This window comes from Mugil cephalus, chromosome 8 (genome assembly GCF_022458985.1).
Source record: "Mugil cephalus isolate CIBA_MC_2020 chromosome 8, CIBA_Mcephalus_1.1, whole genome shotgun sequence".
In the NCBI taxonomy this organism is placed as follows: domain Eukaryota; kingdom Metazoa; phylum Chordata; class Actinopteri; order Mugiliformes; family Mugilidae; genus Mugil; species Mugil cephalus.
This window is the reverse complement of record NC_061777.1, coordinates 13,168,006-13,190,364: the sequence shown is the minus strand read 5'-3', so window position 1 is coordinate 13,190,364 and position 22,359 is coordinate 13,168,006. Positions and strand designations below refer to the sequence as shown.

Here is a 22,359-nt window from a genome sequence, read left to right as displayed (position 1 = left end):
TGTAAAAGTAGGAGACCGTAAAACACGTTCAACCCTTCGTACGTAGGATCAATGATTCACCGCAAACGCATTCGTTTCTCAAATTGGTTTAATCGTTATTTCACATTTCGCCGTGGTGCACAGAAACATGAAATAATAAAGTGTTTAAGCTCTTATATACACAACACTCACTGCTTAGTGGAAGGTTTTTTCGATTTTCAGTCGGCAGCAGTAAAGTCATTCTCAAATAATTTCTCAGATCTACCCCACCCCCCCCAAAAAAAATCAACTTTGAAAGCAAATTGTAGACATTTCTACAACTTTACAAATAAAAATCTTCATCTAAATGTTTATCTTTTTCTCTTAACTTCATTTTGTTAAATATACAACTGGCAGATATCAGTCATGATTAATCATGTCTTTCCTGAAAGCCGGCTTTCAAACAGAAAGTCACCCCGATTTGTTTCAGGAGCCACTAGTCTGGTAGCTTGAGCTTATTCACTAACTTTAAACAAAGCTTTTTGAAAATGTACACACTAACAAAATAATAATAATCCAAAAAAAAAAAAAAAGAAGTACTCAAGCATAAACATGGAGTCCTTGAATAGAGCTGTGTGTGAGTGTGTTTGGCAGGGCTGCGCAGTGATGCTGGACGACAGTGCAGTGAGGTCCTTTGTACATCAAGTAATGAGAAAATACAGCTGTACATCCTCAGACTCCAACCCCATCCCCTTTTCTATGCATGTACCTAAATAAAAACAGGTTTAACTGCAATAATGTTTGCTGTTAAAAAAAAAAAATCTGAGTTAAAATGTTCATTAAAAAGTTACTCAACGCTTGTTCTGCAGCAACGCTGAAACCGCATGAGTAGTGACAGAATTTCCCTGTGCACGCGTTTTAAAAAGCGCCACTGTGTTTGATTACATAAGAATCATAAGCACTTAATTCAAGACATCAACAAGCTTGGTTTGAAAAGTACCAGAATAACTGAGCATATAGTTTTCCCTTTAGAGGAATTAAGAGACAAAAGTGTGAATAATGTCAAATGTGAGGCAGGAAAAAGTAGTTAAAAATAATTTAAATAGGGTATAAGATAAAATATATTTCTCTTGTATGGTGTGTTTCATTATACTAGCAAACTGGCACAAAGTCAAGTTTGAGTAGAAAAAACAAAAATGTTAAATTTTAAAGCTTAAAATAAAGCATATTAGAAACTTTGGCGCCCTCTTGCTGCGGAAAGGTAGATTTTGTGTTAACAGTGTGTGTCCGGAAGAGAAATATAATAATGAATACCACTGCCAACAGAGACACGAAGCAAACTGACACAAACACACGCACACACACACACACACAATCCAAAACTTGTCCATCTGGCCTGTCAGAGTGGAGGCGCTCATCAGATGAATGGAGGGGGAGGAGTGGGTGGGGATGGGTGAGGGCCGGTGAGGAGGGAGGGGGGCATGATGGGGGTGATGCCATGCCGAGCCCCGGTGCGCACTGAACACAGGTCAGAGGTCACAGGGTCGACCCATGGACATCTCGTATCTGCGCAGGTGGTTGACGAGGGACTGTACGTAGGTGAAGACACATTTGGAGTCTGGTTTGTTACCCATGATCATCATGTCCTCCACCTCCAGCAAAGGCATGCAGTTGGCGTAGGTCCTGAGGAACAGACATATGAGATAATGTGTATGGGAAAGAGGACAGATAACAGACAGGACAGGAGATGACCAGAGATTAGCCCAAAAAGATCCACAGGCTTCTTTAAAAGCTCTGTGTAAATAAAGGGTCTGTAAAGTAATGTTTTCCATAAACAGTTCTAAGAGCGAAAACCTCGAGAGCCGTGCAGGGAGTGACCACATGGTGGCGTCATCCCCACACACTGTAAACACTGAGACGTCTTACAGAGAAACAGCGCCGGGAGCAGATTGGTTGCATGGGAGGATCAGTGTCAACAAACTAAGGTCTGTTTTGTTACTATGCAGACACTTGGTCATTCTGCGAATTACCATTACAGTGCCTTTGAAAAGGCTTTACAAGCCAAGTGCATAAACACCTGTAAGCTCACACTTGATAAAAAAACAAAAGTCAGCGAACAACACAGGCTCTCTGTTCTCTGCTTTGTTTCTGAGCTCGTCTGTTTGAAACATTGTGGTCCAGCAGTTCCTTTTAAAGTGTTGAGCTGCAGATGGTCTTGGCTCTCTGCCTGGGCCATAGTCTGGCTATGCAGAAATGCACACACACACACACACACTCACACACAGACACACACATACACACAAACCATGTTTGGTACTTTGGATCCTAAGATCTTCAAGATTAACACAAAGGATCAAATATCCAAAGGTATGCAACAACCTGAGCCACTATATTTGATATAGCTAAATGTAACAACATACAGTCGCTCACACACACACACACACACACGCTCTTTATCCCATTAAATCTGTCAGAACCAGAGTGAGGTTCCCACGTGAACTCGTTCCCTCTCTCACCATAGCTTTAGTTTTAGGCGCGACTCTAGGAGGAATTTTTGGTTTTAACGAGGCCCTTCGTCACCAGACCCCTGTAGAACTCCTGCAGGTACGTGTACACACACTTCCAATCCGGCTCACGCATCTTCACCATGTCGTCCACATCCAACAGCTGGGGACAGTCCACTAGTTTCCTGTGCCCACGCCCGGCAGGGGAGGGGAGGGGAGGGTGAGAGAGGGGGGAGGATGGAGAGGAGAGGAAGAAAAGGGAAGATCCAAACAGAGAGAGAGAGGAACAGTAGAGGATGGGAAGGAAGTACAGATAAAAAAAAAAAAGAGGGGGACACAACGGAGACAGTGGACAAAGTGTGGGAAAGAGAAGAAGGAGGGGAAGAGAACAGATAAAGCAGTGAGCAGCCAGTGAAAAAGATTCAGGGTGGGAAAAAAAAATACACGTAGGAGAGAGAGAAAGAACACAAAAAGAAACAATAACATTACATTGTGTGTTCACAAATATATCCATGAGTTGTCATGCTTCATGAACATAGCAATACAAACGTACATGAGACAAAACAAAACAAAACGTCAAATGAGCGTCAGGCGATGCTCATTCAGCCTTTTTGTTTGTTGTTGTTTTTTTCTGTGCATGAGAGGAACTTTCGAAACATATCAATCACTACGCTCTGTCACAAAGATGAGACACGATGAAAAAAACAACAAGGACTCTGCGAAAAAAAAAACTAAAATAAAACTGAATAAACACAAGAATACAACCATATGGTGACGCTAAGAAAAAATAAATGTGTGTCTGAGTGAGTGTGTTGGGATTCCAGATCACAGCAAACTCGTGATGAGGGGTCTGGAGTGCCCGAGGAAGTGAGTGATGATGCAACACAAAGGTGGAAAGAAGGGGGGAGAAGGGGGGACTGTGTGACAGACCAGTGCTGGGAATAAATCATTACTAGAAACATCAGTATGGACGCTATCCTAGTGGGAGGGCGTGAACACGCACACACAGGTGGGTGGTTTATCACAAGTGAGAACGGTGTGATGCAAAAGGGATGAGAAAAAGAAAAGAAAAGAAGAGGAGATGTGGAAACAAAGCGAGGGAAATGTATCCGAGACCGAGAGCTCGTCCGCTTTTAACCTGTTGGCTTTTTGGGAGGGGTTTGCCCATGGGTCTCATGGTTTAGAGGAGACGGAGGGAGTCACAGCGGTTACTCATAGTAGAGCGGAGTAGAGAGAGTGGAGGCTTAGAGGATGAGTTATTTGAGTGGTAATGGGCTCACTCTGCCTCGAGGGGGCTTGAAACACCTGAGAGAGACAGGGAAAGTTAACACTGGGACATCAGTCGAGGAGCTTCCACATTGTTATCGTCCCGTCTCTGGACTCAAGCAGATGTTGGCAAGAGAGCGACACTGAATAAAAGTTAAATTTTGCAGAGAGAAGAGATTTCTGTACAACGCAAGGAGAAGGAAGATGTGTTTGTTTCAACTGGGGTGGTGCATTAAATGTATTTACCTCCGTGCCTACTGAGGTCGGATAATATTTATATCTTTAAATCAGGGGGCAACTAAGGCAGCAGTAGCTTCTTCCACTGGTTGTACTTCATACATTTTCCTGTGCGGGCTTACAAACTTGGAGGTTACCTGTATTTGAGGTGATCTTTCACATTAAAGCACATTAAAGCACATTAAAGCGTGTACTCACTCTGCCGCGCTGAAGGCCACCTCAAAGTTTTGCCTGCGATTGCTGGGGCTCAGGGCGCTGTAGTCAAAAGCGTCGGGGAAGAAATTGTGCACCAGGGCGCAGAACGCCATGCCATTGCTCCAACTGGAGGAGAAGTTCTGAATATCCACGTGCTTGAAGGGAGAAGACGAGTACGAGAGAATGAGGGGCGGTGACAGATAAGCGATGGAAACATTCTCATAGTAGGAAAATATTATCTCAGTCTAAAATATCATCTCAGCTCAGGTTCAGCAGCGGCTTTAATGACACTGAAGGTGAGCGCTAAGCACACAGTGGATTGCTCTGGCTCACCTCATATGAGCGGGTCTTGGCACGACACCAGTCGAGCAGCATTTGTTTGATGGTGTTTGCGTTGGGTACACCAAAGCTGGTGGAGCGCTGAACCTTGTTTACCTTGGCCACTGCCTGATTTCCAGGGCTAAAAAAAAAAAAAAAGAAAAGAAAAGAAAAGAAAAAAGAAAAAGACAGTTTGACGGTTTAATATTTACATGCTTTAAGTCACGCTTTCCTTTTTTTGGTAGTGCTACCTCTGTGTTTACGCTTACCCGCCTCCCTCCTTCTCCAGCTTCTCTATCATGGCTTTGCGGGTCTGCGCACCGGATGATTTCGGCATCGTCTGAGCCCTCATCAGCTCCTTGCGCTTCTCCGCCTGCCTTCGCTCCAGAGCGGCGCTGTTAGTTCGAGACGATGAGTCATCCTCGCGGTCGAACACACTGAGGAGGTGACATGTGCAGAAAGTTAATATGCAAAAGTGGATTTGGGCTTTTAATTTTGTCTCATCACAAGTTTGTGGACCCACCTGCCCACTTTTTTGCTTGTATTAGAGGAGGAGGAAGAGGAGGAGGAGGAGAAGCTGTATGATTTTGACTGGACTGTGCCTCCTGAAAAAATACACAAACACACAAACACATGAATATATCTGTGGATAGACCTGTAATGGTTACTTTAGGTGATGATATAGGAAATCCAGAAACCATCATAAGGACTCACTGTCTGTTTTCTGCGTGTAACTGGACTCGACAACGGTGCTGCGCGTTGATCTGCTCCCATCATCTAAACACACACAAGCACAATTCAAATATTCGTAGGGTTTGCAGCAATACACCTTTTGTGTTTTAACCTCCTGAGACCCTGTGTCCTCATTCGGGGACTTTAAGTTTTAGGTTTTATTGAAGCTTATTCTGCTTCATTTAAAACCACTGTCCTCATTATTGGACACCGTCAACCAATGGTATCAAAGGTTAAAACTTATTTATGTTTATTAACGTTTCTAGTTTCATATGAGGTGCAAATTTAACAAATTTTACAATTTTTGCTAATTTGCAAGTACTCGTTTGAGGCCGGTGGGACTCTGTCCTTGCGCAGCCACATTCAGGTGTTAAAATAAACAGTTTTATATTTTGTCAAACACTGGTGACTTCTTTATAATATAAATAATGAAATAATGCCAGTGTCCACATATGAGGACATTGTTTTTTTTCAAAAACTACTACTTCCTGTTCAAATACGATGCTTAGTTTTCATACGACTTTGGTCCTGCTAATCCCAAATACCCTTGAGAAATTAAAATACCAAATAAAAGCTCGGGTCTCAGGAGGTCGAGATTGCAAATTAAATTTGTTTTTGTGGTGACTTGAGCGATTAAAAAAAAAAAAAAAGATTGTACAAAAGTTTCAAAAGGACAAAAAGTACCAGACTGGGCGAAGCGATTTGTCTTGGTGACTTGGCTGAGGGTTGAGCCATCAGCTGACTTCTCCACCTTCCTCATCACCACCTCTCCTGCTCCGGGACGACCTTTCTGCGTTCGCTCTTCTCTCTGCTGCCGGAGCTCCTGCAGACGGGTCTCACGCTCCTTTTCTCTCTGATCTGGGGGGAGAGAGAGAGAGGGAGGTGGAGGAATTATGTCAGTGGAAAAAGAGGAGGAGGAGGATGAGGAGGAGGAGGAGGAGGAGGACACAAGGTCCTAAACAAACTGACAGCACCTCATCGGACTGCTACAAAAGATGGATTAAAACGGGGCGATACATTTAAGAATTCTTTCCATAGTACTGTAAAATCCAAACTCACACATCCACACAGGTGGGAGGCTTAGCAGCCAAGAAAAGTTAAAACCCTCAAATAGTGTAAAACACAGCAAACACACTGATTGTCCCCTTATTTAAATCTGTACCAAATTCACAGAAACACTGCAACCTACAGTTTTTAAACTGAACACAAACATGTTTTTGAATATAGTGTGCAGAGTAAATCTGATGCATTTAGTTTTTCTTTAAATCTAGGAATCCAATCAAGTGGCTCAACTCAAACCAGGTGTAAAGACAAATCACATCACTCACCAAGGTGCTCAGCGAAAAACAGAATACACTAAATGTGGCTGAGGTTTCAATAAAAAAATTTTAAAAGTTGGAGCACATTAAGGTGAGTGTTTATCACTCCATATTAAAAACCATGCACATTAAACACGTCGACATATCCTTCATCATCCACCACATCTGAGAGATTAAAAACTACAGTGGTCTGACGATGACAGGATGGTACACACAAAAATACAAACGCAGGCAAGTATCAACTTTGAATGCACACTGCACGCCACCTGTCCTACCTATTTCCTCTTGAGTACATCCCAACTTGGCCTCTGATGGATAAATGAATGGATAGGAATTCAGTGGGAATGAAGGTTTGTTGAAAACAAATTAAGGACGGAAAAAAAAAAATTCAGATTGACTTTTAAGAGAAGCAGCGTCTGCCTCAACGGTTCTGAAAGAACACAGCACTTTCCCCACCCGGTATGCAGTTACCTCTCTTTTTCTTGCGAAGGTCTCTCATGGCTGCACGGATCATCTTCCTTTCTTCAAAGTCTTTCGACTCGTCGAGCTATGGAAGAGAAAAAAAAAAACACAAACGGAAACAATGCGAGGTCATTCCTTGCACAAAGCCAGCGTCTCTATTTATGCATACAGTTCTGACTGAAGCGTTGTGCGTACACATAACACAGGGCTGCACATTTTCCAAATAGCACTTTTCAAATAGTTGGCAAGATTCAGCATTGACACCTAAAACTTTCAGCACGGCTTAAGTTACTGCAATCACAGTGATGCTTTTAAGTTTAAACCATCCAGAATGATAACTTGTGTGTCATACCATTTTGTCGAGGAGCTCTTCATCCTCGATTGCAGCCAGCTGTTCAGCCGTCATTTTTCCGGAGCATTCGATAGGTTTCTTTATGGAGCATTCGACGGGTTTAAATTCGGAGCATTCGACAGGTTTCTTTATGGAGCATTCGACAGGTTGAAATTCGGAGCACTCGACAGGTTTCTTTATGGAGCACTCCACAGGTTTAAATTCGGAGCATTCGACAGGTTTTACTTCGGAGCAGTCGACAGGCTTTATTTGGAATTCGACGGGTTTTATTTCGAATTCGACGGGTTTGGCCTGAGTGGTGCTGGAGCCGTTTGGGATGGCTGGGACGTGACACGCCACCTGGACAGACGATCCAACGTTAAACACTGGCTCGGAGGCAACGACCGGCTCCGTCTCCATCTGCACAAGACACACAACACAGCACAGCATGAGCAGAGGCACGCACACGCTCAAAAAAAAAAAGACACCGTGGAAATTATTAATCTCAAATTTCAGGCAGATTTTTCAGGCATAGTCTATATTTAAAAAAAGAAAACAAAGAAGTTGGAAAAGTGCATTGCCTTCGAAAGATCTCCTGCATGCAGAATCTGACACTCTCAGCTGAGCACTTACTAAACGAGAATCAGGGTTTAAAAATATATTTAGACGTTTAGGACGTAATAAGCACACGCAGATTTTTGCTAAACGCACTGCAGCCATAATAGGTCTGAGTGTGAAGATTTACGCCCTCTAATAGTCTCTTTTTGTACCAAGACTGCCCACTCTCCATATCTCAAAACTTCACTCATGTGCTCTATTTTCCAGCTGGGCCAGACAGAGAGTGACAAGTAAGCATATGAGAGTAAGAGAAACTTGCCAAGTTACTGTTCACAGACTTTATGACGTGTGACTGACACATGGAGTGTCTTAATGATACTAAGCTGCTGCCAGCCAAGAGTTTATGTGACAGGTACGGTACACCACTATCGCTGTGAGGTGGGGACAATGGGGGAAAACACCCAAAACCATCCATTCTGGTATGTACACCACTGGAGGATTGAGAGCAGAAGTAAAGAGTTGAGGAGCTTACTGTAGGAGACGCAGAGCACCACAAGAACAAACACCCCATTACAGGTTGTTGAGAAATCCCGGCTATGTATATTCTGAGTGACTATAAATCCTCCAAAACATCCTCTTAAATGTTCATATGGTGGTGAAAGCCTGTGGAAGGCTACAGACCGTCGGTGGCTGTAATGGTTTAGTTGCAACTGAGTCCAGTTCCAGATATAGCTCTGACAGCTGGCCCCATCCTTTTCCACAGACGCCCAGCCCTCCTCTCCGAGGGCCCCGGCCGGACCAGGTCTCACCGGGGAGGGACAATGCCCAGTGCAGTCACGAAGCTGTGTGATCCAAGGTGGCCCCTGGTTTTAAGACTTTTCTGGACACAGAGTTCTGACCCATGGGACAAGCTGGACTGAGAGGCACTTGACCGATGAAGAATGTTTTGGGACACAACACGGCCAAACAAGGGCGCAGAGTCAAGCAATGAGGGAATGCGTGTGGGGCGAGAAACTCCCAGATAACCTCAGGGTTAGTCATGTTTAACTATCTTTAATATAACGTTACGCATGTACCATAAAAAGCACAAATTGCTTCGTTTCTGTGATAGGAGAACAGCAACAGCAAGTCTTTCTGATTGATTCAGAAATGGGAGAAAGTGTTCATACTGCACAAGGACATAGGACAACATGGTCAGATAAGGTCACCTCTTATTCTTATTATCACATCTGCCTATAGCAGAGATTAACACTGAAGTTAGTCGCCTTTACTGAAGCGTTTGTTCGACTGACCCAGCTGTCTGTCAGGACAGTGCACAAACATGGTTTGTTAAGTGTATTCAAGAGTAGAGCATACAAGCCCTGATATGTGGCCCTAACCCTGACGGTTGTTCTGTCACACACAAATCTGTGCATCGAACTCTTGAATGAGAAGACTTTCAGAATATAGTCAAATATAGTAATTTCCTATATCACAATAAAGCAAAAAAAAAAAAAAAAAAAGTTTGGCTACACATTCAGGTTAAATGATTTTAAAATGTCATATTGCAGGCCAGGGCGATTCGTATTATTAAAATGTCATCTACACTATTTTTCCTCCCCTAGGACGTGTATCCATTTGCATGCAGACACACACAAATGTGAGCCAGGACACTATCAGAAACACATGGTGCTACAGAGTTGGAATACCTCTGTGACAGATTGCAGTAAAGTCCTTCACATAAACACTTTCTGTCAAAACTGAGTGACAGCTGAGGAGGCCAAGCTTTTTTTTTTTTTTTTTTTTTTTTTGCTGAAGTGACGACATAATGGAGGATTAAAAACCAATGGAAAGCTAAGAGAGGTTGTCAACAAGCACGTGTAGAAGTATCACTGGCACATATAAAATCCAGTCGATCGGCAGCTTCTGGCAACAGTGGAACGAGAGACATTCCTGTACGTCATGCGGCTCGTCTGAATTAAAAAGGGGTCATGATTAGGACAGTTAACAGAGAGCAGTACCGTGCTGTCACTGGGAGAAATCTTTTCCATGAGAGAGGGAGCAGAGAGAGAGCGGCGGGTTGCGAAGGTTGGTGAATGTGGGACCAGTGAGGGTGACTTCTGAGGCGTTTCTCCCCCGGTGGACAAAAAGAGTGAGTCCTTAGGGCATGGTGTAGGTTCCTGGGGTACACCTGATTTATTGGGCAGAAGAGTGCGGGCTGGCGTGTCCTGGGGTCCACAAGATGAAGAATCTGGAGGAGCGCTGGTTGAAGCATCATGAGATGCTTCAGTTGCAGTCTCCAGGTGTGTGCAGGCTGAAGGTTCACTGGATGAAGCGTTGGCTCCACATGGAGTTGAACTTGAGCTTCCATTACTGCGAAGTTCTTGCAGCAAGTGATCAGGAAGCCCCAGAGCTTGACACAGGGCCTCCACTTGCCTCACCATCCTTTCTTGCTGAATTCTCAGCCTCATGTTCTCCTCCTGTAGCATAGCAACGGCCTCCGCAAGAGGAGCCACCTGGGCTGATGCCTTCTCCAAACGGGCATCCACTCGTTTCCCAAAGGCTTGCAGGTCACTGTGCATCTCCCCCACTGCACACCTCAGTGTCAACTCAAATTTGCCCTCACCAAACGGCTCCACTTCATCATCAGCTTCCTCAGCTTCCTCCAGAGCGAGCAGTTCACCGATTACCTCCTCTAAGCCAGACTCAGCACAAGCACTATCTGGGCTTCCCAAAGCCTCTGGAGGCTGGGAGGCTGGGAGGAAGTCCAGGTTCACTCCAGGCATGACCAGGCAAAATGTTTCACTGACCAACGTCTCTTTAGCTCAAAGCCAATGGCTGTGTTGTAAGATCAGAGGAATCAAAAATCATCAGAGGAGTGCTGTGCCTCTCTTATGCAAGTGAAGCTTTCCTCGCTGTCTGATCACCAGAGACCTTTCAAAACGATGTATGTTCTATATACCCCCCCAGATATCCTCCCTCTTTAGACACCAAAGTCCTGACAGCCAATGAGCATGCTGGGAATGTTGTACCCCAGCCAGCCCCACCTACTTATTTCCAGGTGCCCTGAGCGTGTATATTTATCTCCTGCACTGACATTACTCCACTGACTCAGTCAGTACTGAGGCATGGGTGGAAGCAAGAGGCGAAGCGTTGGTGATAACAATTCAGAAAACTCACCCCTCCCGCTACAACTTTCCTTTCAGTCAGCCTGCGTCCTTCACACCTCATCTGGTATGCTACAAGGGTTTAGATGTGGCTTTAGGCCTGGGCTGACTGCTTTCAAATAAAATGTAGCCCAGTCTTGACCAATCAGGGCAACTATTTTACATCAAGACAGATCTTAAGAGGGAAGATCCACTCAAGAAAAGGCAAGAAGTGTTTGTGGTTACAACTGAGTAGGTTGGATACCCAGTGAGGATAAACCGAGACCCAGTTCTCTGAAGTTCTAGGCAAGGCACTGGACAGGACATCACAGAATTTCAAAGATTTTGTTTCTGCCTGAAAAAAATGTGTAAGAAACCAGGTGCTGCTAACGTGGACGCTTCAACGAGTATGTCTTTTAAATGCCTGCTGCAGATTTGAGATCGTACTGGTAATTCTTGATGGCATGCCAATAAGTGACCAGCATTAATAGTGTTAACCGGGCCAGTAGGTAGAGATCCCTGGAACATGACACATGCCCAAGTGTCCTTGAGCAAGACACTGAACCCTCCAGTTGCTTCCAGTCCTTGGCACTGGTGTGTGAATGTGTGAGCAAAGGGGTAGATATGTCACTGTGACTGTTAAGTGCTTTAAGTAGATAGAAAAGCACCACATAAAAAGAAGATCCTTTACCATGTACCAGAATGCTACATAGTAAACACCTGTGTCTTATAAATGTAATACTGTGACTCTTTAAATAGAATTTTACCTGAACACATAAACAGTGTCATTGTCATTCATCTGTTATCAAAGTAACCGGGACCGGCATTAAATGGAAAAGAAAGGGCCAAAAGTTGTCTGTTTACAGTAAAGCAACATAGATCTGGAAGAATCTGGGCTTGAGAGAAAAGTCAACTGGCACAGAATTTGGGTCAAAAGCAAGGAAGACATGAATCTAGTCTTAGACAGAAAGGCACTGAAAGCACTTGGCCAACAATAAACAAATGAAGAGGACAGAGAAATATGAAATATTATAAACTATAAAAATACATACTGTACAATATTGGTTCTGATCATTGACGCAGAAACAAATGCATTTCAACTATGAGATTCTCACCCCTAGAAATGACAATGTCTACGGTGATTATCAAGTTTCCAAAATTAGTGCGACCAGCACACAGCAGAGTTCAAACTTGCCATGCAAATATATTTTTGACTAAAGACCCAGAGTACGTTTATCCAGATATTTAATTATCTCGGGATCTGCAACTAGTTGTGTAATCAGCATGCGTCACTGATCAGCAGCATGTCAACAATGGGGCCTTTATCTATCTGTGTGAGACAATCTGTCATTGACTCTGGGCCTGCGTGTCCGTGGTCACCCAGCAGCTCTTAACCAGCGTGACCCAGAGCTTGGCAGTAATCTACGTGACTTCAGGAAAGAGTCCCTGCGCCGGCATCACCCTGGTTACAGCGCTACGGCTTTATTTATGTTTGTTTTCAAGGCTGAGTGCAGTGGTCGGCATGGTAAGACAGCTAAGACGGGCAGGAGCAGCTGTGATCACTTGAAGCAGGAGGAATCTCACCTGTCTGAATTGAACTTTCAGTGCCGCTCTGATATATTGCAAGCGGCGCGGCCTCGCAAGAAATTTAATCTTAGTTTTGCTTTTATTATTATAAAAAATAAGGAGCAACTTTGTTGTTTGGAATTCTTTCCATTGTTTATACAAGCCGAACCTTCCCTTAGTCAACACTGGCACGGACACTCATTTAAAGGCACTCCACTACAAAAGCTGATGCTAATCTGAAGATACATGTTTTATTGGAATAAAACAAGGGAATCATGGCGGTTGTGATCGCTGAGGGTAGACCACCAAGGAAAATCCTGGACCACCCAAACAGATCAAAGCCTCAGACAGGAACCGGCTTCGGTCAATTAAAACACTTAACAGGAGGAGAGCGCTCAAACTCATGTTGCACCGTAAGTTACCTTTATATCCACGCAGTATTTTTGTTGTAAAGAACATAATGTGAAAATATGTCTGTGAAGGTTCTCAGTCATCCAGGTCATGGTAATCCAAAAGGCGTTTAAAGGGAGTTTTTTTTTTTTTTTAAAAACGCCTTTTGTATAATGTGAAAAGTGTTGGACTTTTTTCAAGATGAATCCTCTCCCGTGGCGTCACCCTAAACCTTGACTAAAGCAGGGAAAGTCAGACAACAGGTGACCTCTGTCTGGAAGTACCTAAACTGCTCCCCACCATTGATGCCAACCAACAGTGCCTGCTGGTGTTTTTACAATCTCATTAGGCCAGTCACTCAAGCTCAGTCTTTGTATGGTAAAACCTCTGCAAATCTGGCAGGAGCTGTGGCTTATCCAAGTGGTGAAAAGAGAGAAAGACTTACTGTCACAGCGTCGTCATTCATCAATAAAAGGCGTCCAAGTTGAGCTTAAAAGATTACGATGCAGTTGTTTGCATGGCCATGTATGTGAGCCACAGCCTGTGATGTATTGCACGATCCCCGGTCGTGAATAACGCAGTTAGTAATGAAGTCTGGTGACCAATACGTGAAACAGGTGGATAATAATGGTAACCAATTGAGTGTCCGTGTCTTTCAAAATTAAAAATAGAACTACCTTTTTTTTTTTTTAAATAATTATACACACACACGTTACCTGTATGCTGTAATGCCACTGCAATCAGTCAACATTAAGCCTCATCTCCTGCAGAATCGTTATCTTCTTTAACTTGTTTATACCCGTCCTCGTGTTTGGGAGTCTCGAGAACTGATGGAGACAGCCTCATTTCGACCATCTTAAATCCACCCTGCAGCCTCGTGGAACCTCCTCCCACCCCTAATTAACCAGTTCCCTGATCCCATAACCAGATTACCACTGCGCTTGACACAAAGGGGGAATCGCGCAGCCTCTCCCAGGGAGAACTTCCTTTCATGGAGGAGTGAAGAGTTTGAGGAATGAGGGAAACGAGGGGAGTTCAGCTGCTCTCCATGACCCTCGGAGGTCACAGTGAGATGGGAGTGTTTGTAATTTCTGCTCATTCTGACAGACGCCACTTTGCACCATCACCAGAAGAGTACGTTCAGCCAATCAGAGTCGGCAAAAAAGACCGAGCGATGAGGAACCTGTGTCAGCGCCCGAATTGAGGCAGCTGCACGGTAATTGGTGCAGATGAAGACAGACAGGTGTGATTTAGGAAACATTTCGCATATGAATCTCAGCGGGCCTGCAGAGAGAAGACCAGGAATGCCACACCTCCCTCCCTCCCTCCTCGACTCTCCCACTCTTCTTTACATACCCTACAAGGACAGATGTGACTGGCTACCAACTCTGTGTTTGATAAACATTAGTCTTCCCTCCTCTCCCTCCTTTTCTCACACTATCTGCCCTTCACTGTCCCAGCTCCTTTGCTTTTCAGGCCTTTATAGGTGATTGCTGTGACAGGGACACTGCTGCAAGGAGCAGCGGACTCAGTTGGAAGCGAAATATAAGAAAAAAAACAAAACACTTATCTTAAACTGGGAGGAAGTCCAAACAAATTTGTTGCATGTGTTTATGTGGAGTAACTTCTTGAAAAATGTTGTGTAAAGCCGACCGTACCGTGATGGAGGGTCCAGAGGAGAAGCTGGACGAGGTGATCTTGAACGGTGTTGCTCTTAGGCCGAGGGTCAACTCTGAAACAGAAAAGACACTTGGGTTTTAAACAGTGAATTACTCATAAAACCTTAAATGGGGATAAACAAGAGTAGAAAGAAAAGAAAGGTCACGGAGTTCACATGAGAACGGTTGAAATGTCCGGTATCCATGGTACTGTGTAGGTGCCAGCCATTAGTCAATTACGTAAGCTGCCACTGTGTCATAAACAACACAGACTCGTGTCTGACGAAAGATAAGTGAGAAAATGTAGATGACGCCGCCTTTAACATAAACACCTTTCTTCACTGGCCTCTGAGAGCACACACATATTTCCACGAGACCCGTTTCCTACCCAAACACACACACACACACACACACACGAAAGCCATATCATAAAATGCAGGATTGATGCACACCAGTGCGGCACAGACTACATTTAAGAGCGTTGGTAGTAAATCTGATGGAAACCGGAGAGACAATCACGGGCTGCCTTGACTCAAAATGAGACAGGCAGGTTCCCAAAAAAGGAACTCAGAACCATTAAAGCAAATTGAGCTGCATGTGACCCTCATAAAGGAGCCCGGTAGGGTCTCCCAGAATGTGTCCGGGGATGGGAGGGGGCTTTGCTGTCTGTGGGACGTGAAGAGGCTGGAATTGTACAGGTCCAGCTTTGGTTTTAAATAAACTGTTTGGGTTGTAACTCCCGGTTGCCGAGAAGAGCTGAAACTTAAGACATGTTGTTTGGACAGACTGCAAGAGCAGCTGTGGCCGTCATGCTTCTGAAACGGACGCAGGTTTACGCCATCCATGTTATCGTTTCCTGCCATTAATGAATCACTGTATGTTACTTTATGAGAACATCGCTCAACCATCCACCCAGTCCGCGCCAGTTGAATGCTTCATGCGGTCCTTTAGCACGAGCGCGAACGATTACACCGCTTTGGTCGAGAAACGACATTTTCGTCGTCTGCACAAAGACATTTTTACGGTTTCTCCTTTATTGGCCACAAAGTTAATTTCTTCAAAAACAGGAAACGCTTTCAGGCGATTTTTCCCTCTTAAAACCTTTTTTGGAAGAGGGTGTTTGCTTGCTGATGGTGAATGCACCATTTATGGTTGAAAGGCATAAAAGCCCTCTCACAATAAAATAAAAATAATTTTAATCTGCAGTGCATTTTAACCTTGTTCATTTTAAACATGCGTTTCCTCACTTTGGGCACAATCCTTCATTAAAATGTGTAGGCCTTTTCTTGTTAGCCAGCGGCAAACGGTGTCCATCCATTTTCTAAGTGAGGATGTTCCAGTGGCTACTACTGCTGTGTAAAGTGACCAATGGGCTGGTTGAAATCACAGCCAAAGGAATGATGCAAGTAAGTGTGCATTGTTTTAGATTAAGAGGGGGCAGACAATATCTACGGCATATAACAAACAAAGCTCTGTAGTGTGTGGGCTGACTGACCCGCTCCATAACAGTATTACTATTCAGTTTGGCCTGGGACAGCCAGTTATTCCTTCCTTTGTCCCAATATGCTCTCTGCTCTTGACTAGTGACCTCAACCCCCTCCACTCTGAGCAGCATGCCCACTCCGTAACAAATGCCCTTCAGTGCGACCACGCCATTTAATATTCAGCCCCAACATCTATTTCTTTAGCCTCACAAAAACCACTGTCATCCTCCCACATCATGACCCAACGCCCACAGTGGCTTGGATCGTTCCAAGGGTTGATATGAGCAATAAAATTCAGTTGAGATGATGTATACTACGAGAAATACAACAGCTGCGGCTTTGCAGACTTTGCAGAAAGTCAATATAATTAAGCGTCAACTACAAAGCGTGGTTTATTAGACTGATAGAAGAACAGCTGTCATTCTGACTCGGATCAAAACACTACAAAGTAATCACACGGTGGTTAATTAGTTACTAGAGGACACGGTGAGCTGCAGAGCGAGTGCTTCTTATTGCTGTAAGGTTGACGCTCCTACCTGGCCTTTGCCCCAGGGCAGTAGTAGTGATGCGTGGGGTCATGGTGGTGGTGATGGGCACAATGGTGGTTCTAGGGGCCGATGTGGATGTGGTGGTGGCGCGTCCATCCTTGATCTCTATGGTGAGAAAAGTCTTCATGTCCGGGTCTGCCTCTCCCTGGGTGACTTTTTTTCCTGCTGCTCTCCCTTGGGTACTGTCTTCCTTTGAGTCACTGGAGGAGTGCACATCTTTTTCAGCTGGATGCCTCATCCCACCCATGGCGTTGTGCGATTGGCTCGCTGCAGACAGAGGTTTGCTAGCCACGCCTCTTGGCTGAGGTGTGGCCTGACTCTGGGATGCTGCGCTTGTGTCAGATGCGGGGTCCACACGTGGCCTCGCTGGCCTGTCTCCAGATGTGCTGAGGGATGCTGTCGGGTGTGTAAACAGTTCAGCGGCTCTGGAAAGATTTGTCCGGCCGCTGCTGCCGAAGGTGATCCCGTTCCTCAGAGGAGCCTTCTTCAAAGGGGGGGTGTTTGAGCTCTGGCTGGCTTCTGTGAACTTGCGCATGCGGTCACGGACAGAGTTGGTGCGGCTGAATTGTTCCAATATGACGTCTTTCCTCTCAGGTGCTGTCAATACAAAATGCAGAAGAGGACCGTTAAGTGCAGCAGTGACACAGAACCTCTTGTTCCAAAGCCTTTGATTATCTATGGTTTAACCTCCCCCACTACACCATTTCTTTTGGTGGACTTTTCAGGACATATTCATGCTAGTCTTTTATTTATTTTTTGTTGTTATTCAATGATCATGAGACTGTGCGGTGATGTGTACAAAGCACGTGATCACGTGCAGACAAATGACAACGTAACAATGAGAAAAGAAGTGCTTCCCCTGGGGGGAAACCAGTGTTTATATTACAGTGGACACAAGGAAGAGCGCTGTCCGATAGAAGCAGAGAAAATGTTGTATATCATAGCATGCTCTCTATCCTGTGAGTGGTTGTATCCAGTCACGATAATGGCTTAAGACTGTTTCCACAAAGTGGAGTGCTGCAGGGTAACGAACGATATCTTGGGATATAATTAATAATAAAAGAAAAGAAGTTCTCAATTGACAATAATAGAAAAGTCCTGCAAATGTTTATATCTGAGAAGCAGGAAGTGATGATTGCCCTAAATTTTGTATTGAGAAATATCTTACAAGATTATCGCATTTGATGCACTGGTCTCTTAAGTAAGAGATCTAAAACAGTTTCTTACCAGGATCCTTTGGTTTTCCATGAGTGAGGGGCAGATCATTGATAAGTGTTATCTAAAGAGGGAAACACAAAAAAACAAAAGGTTAACATGAACTGTGTCTGCTTCAACAACCACGGAGCACGCTTAACACGGCAGCAACGCGCATTCAAGAGAGTGCGCATTTACGGCTGCGCTGACAGCTACAGACACACGATCCTAAGTAGAGAATCCATGGGTGGTGTTTTCATTATGTAACGTTTGTGTATGGAGTGGAACTGTGGGCCTCTGTTCTTTTTCTGGCGGCGGGGCCACGATGGACCCCGGAGTGTTTACATTACTCTCAGCAGACTGAGCATCAGCATATATAGCAGGGAACAATAAAAAAAGAAGACCGAGTCCAGGCTTGGGTAAACACATTTAGAGGAGAGACACGACGGCGTCATGGCAACCTGAGCGCCCAAGATGGGAAATATTGCTTTTCAGATAACAGCCAACACAGGAACAGAAGCCCTGTGTGTGTGTTTGTGTGTTCTCGGGGCCGTAAGATGAAGAGAGACAGATTTCTGGTCATGCTGCCTAGCCCCCTGTGACACCAGGTGAGGCTGACATGACACTGAGGTGAAGCAGAGACAGTCAGGTGCGCAGTTTGTTTGTGTAACCAAGTAACAAAAGTTAAACAGCATCACACAGGAGCACAGAGAGTTGTGTTTATGGATGCCGTTTGGACCCGGGTGTCGCTGAATAATGGAGTGTCAGAGTCTGTAATGATGAAATGGCGAGGAACGAAACAGAGACTGTTGGTGCGTCTTGGTGTTGCTATGCGGCTCAGCACCCCACTCTAGTGGCGCAGTTATGATAAAGGCTGATATTCATCTGGTTATATCTATTCTGAGAGTGGGTAACAAAGAAAAAAAAACAATTAACCGTTTTAAGGGTCTACGCTACTCTCTAAAACACAAATGCACTGGTAAACAAGTTGGACGTTAAAGGTCTTTTGTGTGGCTCAGATGGCGACTCTGAAGCCTTGATCATTTTTCACTCATTAAACCAGTCAGTGACCCGTCCTGAACTGTGCGGAGGCTGCATTAGTTATGCTTCCCTACTCTTTTATGTTCCAATATTAATTTGTCACCAACTGTGCATCCCACACAAAAAGACATCAGGCATTCATCTGACACAAGGACTGCATACTTCACCTTTTGCTTCTGGAAGTCAGTTTTTCCCTTGGCACTGCCGTTGAGCAGACCATCCGCAGGATGTCCCCGAGATAAAACGGCTCCATCAGGCTGATCCTGGTCAGCTGTGCCGTCCTGCTTGGTCGGAGCTTGGTTGCCGCCTGGTGTTTGGCTTCTGCTCTCGGTTTCTGAATCTGTGCTGCAGGTCGACCCACTTGTGGCTACCTCCACCTCCTCTGTCGGGCCCCTCTCCTCAGAGGTCATACTCACGCTCCGATCAGATGTCCCCGAGTCCGCGCGCTTCCTCGACAGGAGACCGAAGCTGTCCGAAGCCCCAGAGCCCAGACGGGGTCTGACACATGTATCGGAGACATCTGAGCCCAGCCTCTGTCGGATGTGAGACTGGGAGCCGACGCTTCGCTCGGATGCTGCAGAGTCTAGCCGGCCACGCTGGGAGGAACTCTGGCTCTTATCTGAGGCTCCCGAGTCGAGTCGGGCTCTGTAGGCTGAGCCCAGGCTCTTCTCTGAGGCCACGGAATCCAGATTGGATTTGGAGAGCACGGAGGTCCCGCTGCGGTCAGAAGCCGTGGAGTCTGACCTTTCACGGTGAGACATGACCAGGTCAGACTCTGTGGCCACAGCTTCTCGCTGAGGCTGGATCAACAGAGGTTCAGAGCTGTCATCCTTTACCAGGTGATCAAGAACCAACACCATGCCTGAGTTGGAACCTGTTTAAAAATAAAAACACAAAGGAAAAATATGCAATAAATAACTTTCTGTAACTTGTGGCTTACATATTTTGTACAACATTTCTTTTTTAAACTTTAATTCTTGAGATGAGAAGTAAACTAAAGTGAAGTGGCTGTTGGTGATTGTGAGCAAAGCAGTAGGCGGTGAAGTTAGAGGTCGAAATTATGTATATGAAATACTTCCGCAGCACTGGGGCCCCAAGAGAGGCCTGGCTAGAAAATATCACTCAGGATCACAGAGGAGGCATGTGGAGACGTGAGGGGATGTGGACATTTCCTCCAGACTGGCCACAGTTCCTGAGCGAGATTTGTGAGATTGTGTTGGTGGATGTGCGTAAAATGGGAGGAGGGCTCAGGAGTGGAGAAAGGGATCATGTAGCACAATCACAGCAACTGCAAGAAGTCAGGGAGCAAGTGCGGGTGAAATAGAGACCAGCGCAAGCCTCAGCCCAAGCTTCTTCACGTCACCTCCCTCCTCAGGAAACCACACTCCAAACAACACAGTGGTGCCCCCCTGTGACCGTTTATACCTCCACCACCACCACCACACGGGACTGCTGAGTGATGAAATATGCGAGGTTGTGTTTGCACCACAGATAAAGCAAATTCAGAAAACAGAAAGTGTATCCAGTTTCCCCATCACATGTCCAAAACCAAGCCATTCAAAGCACTTGTACATGACCGTAGCTTGCACCAACTTTGCAACCAAACGGGGTTCACCAAGTATGCACGCCTGTCATTTACAAACCAAATCAAAGAGGAGCTCCCGCCTAACCAGAGTCAGCCGACTCGGCCCCTTTCAACTTTCAAGCAGACAGAATCGAGGTTGAACATTCTCAGCCTCATTTGACGCAGCTGATCTTTATTTATTCATTACAGTGTATCACCTCCCAAAAAAAGAAGAGGCTAAAATTACACACAGTCCAGACACAATTACGTTTATTCACTTAACACATCTCGAAAACAAGTTTTACGCAACATGCAGTTAATTAGACAGAACAGATGATTGCACAACACGGTCTGGAGAGAAAACGTGACTATCATGCACAATTAGGAAAATAATTTGATGCTATTCTCACATGTGACACTATGAATGCTCCACTAGACATACTATATCCAATGAACCCAAACTCAATTACTGGTCCACTGTAGTGAGAGCCAAAACACATGGCTACTTCAACAAGCTCTCACGTTATTGTTCACGTCTTGTCCGTTGCGATGCGGCCGTATGTATTGTGTAACGATTTCTGGGAAAATCCCCACTTCTACCGGATAATGAAAGGCTTGCCTTTTTTCTTCAAAATAGCTACAAAAGCTGCATAGCTTGTGCTGACTGGTGCCTGTCAATGTACATGGAGGACAAACAAAGAACAAGCAAGAGTTTTCTTTATATGGCTTTCACAGTGAAGCAATGGTCCGAGAAAAGCCCATATTTGTCCCCGCTGAGAACAGGTCAACACAAGTTTTTCAGCGATTTCTCAGCAGCTTGTGGCCCGATGGATAAACATCGCTTCGTACGCTCTCGGCTTTGGTGTCAAACACAGTTTTATGGAAGATTTTTTGTCAGAAAGTATTTTCCTAGAAGCTGGCACTTTAGCTTTTCTTTCAAATAAAGAAAAAATGGCAGTGCCAACATGCTAATATGTGTTCGCAGTGACAATGCTAATATGCCGACGCTAAACAGGTATAATGCTAAACATGTTTAGGTTACTGTACAGTAGAAGTGAAGCTGATAGGATTCATTTTCTGGTCTTTGTGGTCATAAGCCCATCCATAGCATAAATAGCTATGATTGGGGATGTATCTGTGGGATGTCATGGCAATCCATCCAGTTGTTAAACATTTGAGAAGTGGGGATCAAAGTATTGGATTGGATTGAAAGGCTTAAACTGCATGTTGGTCAGTACTGAGGCAACCATTAAACCATTAAACGACATCACCAATCACCACCAGTTTTTACAATTTACACTTGTGGTTTACAAGTGATACTTTTCTGAACAGTGCCCTGATATTTGCATATTTGTGAACGCACAAGACGCGACAGTCTGCAGTCCAGTCACTGGGTTACCGTGTGAAATTATAATTGGTGAACCAGTTTCTCTCTTTCGGGAGCTCAAAGCGCAAAGTGCATTCCACAGCGAGTCTCTGAAAACATTTCATTTCCTAAATCATAGCTTTGCTTCCTGCAGTTTGCACTAGAATGCAGTAAGGCTGTACACATGGTCGTTGAGGTAAAGCATGTAAATATACGCTTCTTTGTCGGAAAGGTAAAGGTATGAGTTTTGTGCTGCGTTCAACAACCAGGGGAAAAAATGAAAAAAAGATCATCTGAGTTAAATTCTTATGTTCTTCTGTAAAGACGACCCGTCACAACCACTAAACTGCACTGTCTTTGTTGATTGATATCCACTTTAAATGATCCCTTTCTTCTTTGCTTTTGTATGGTGGTCTCTTTTTTTTTGTTGTTGTTTATCCTCGTTTCACCCTGGCTTTAAATGTAAGACCGTGATAAATCCAGAAGCGTGGGGAGTTTGTACGCCACGTTGAGAAAAACCTTAGCTCTGTTCTGGTATCATCC

At 44.7% G+C, this 22,359-nt stretch overlaps 1 protein-coding gene across 5 annotated transcripts in view; it reads right to left on the bottom strand.

Moving 5' to 3' along the window:
* Window positions 1-70: 70 nt before the first annotated feature.
* smtnb (smoothelin b) overlaps window positions 71-22,359 on the bottom strand; it is a 44,602-nt gene continuing 22,313 nt past the window's right edge. The window contains exons 7-21 of one of the 5 annotated variants that reach the window (XM_047591854.1): window positions 19,054-19,760; window positions 17,879-17,930; window positions 16,640-17,248; window positions 14,620-14,693; window positions 7,344-7,742; window positions 7,001-7,076; window positions 6,805-6,837; window positions 5,895-6,068; window positions 5,193-5,255; window positions 5,002-5,083; window positions 4,748-4,915; window positions 4,494-4,620; window positions 4,164-4,315; window positions 2,475-2,647; window positions 1,496-1,641 (exon numbers count right to left, since the gene is read on the bottom strand). In XM_047591854.1, coding sequence (XP_047447810.1) covers window positions 2,500-2,647; window positions 4,164-4,315; window positions 4,494-4,620; window positions 4,748-4,915; window positions 5,002-5,083; window positions 5,193-5,255; window positions 5,895-6,068; window positions 6,805-6,837; window positions 7,001-7,076; window positions 7,344-7,742; window positions 14,620-14,693; window positions 16,640-17,248; window positions 17,879-17,930; window positions 19,054-19,760 — 2,864 coding nt within the window. In that variant the 3' untranslated portion in view covers window positions 1,496-1,641; window positions 2,475-2,499. Of the gene's footprint in view, window positions 1,642-2,474; window positions 2,648-3,600; window positions 3,768-4,163; window positions 4,316-4,493; window positions 4,621-4,747; window positions 4,916-5,001; window positions 5,084-5,192; window positions 5,256-5,894; window positions 6,069-6,804; window positions 6,838-7,000; window positions 7,077-7,343; window positions 7,743-14,619; window positions 14,694-16,639; window positions 17,249-17,878; window positions 17,931-19,053; window positions 19,761-22,359 lie in introns of those variants that run through there. The other 4 variants (XR_007113245.1, XM_047591853.1, XM_047591856.1 and 1 more) reach the window with 4 other exon arrangements.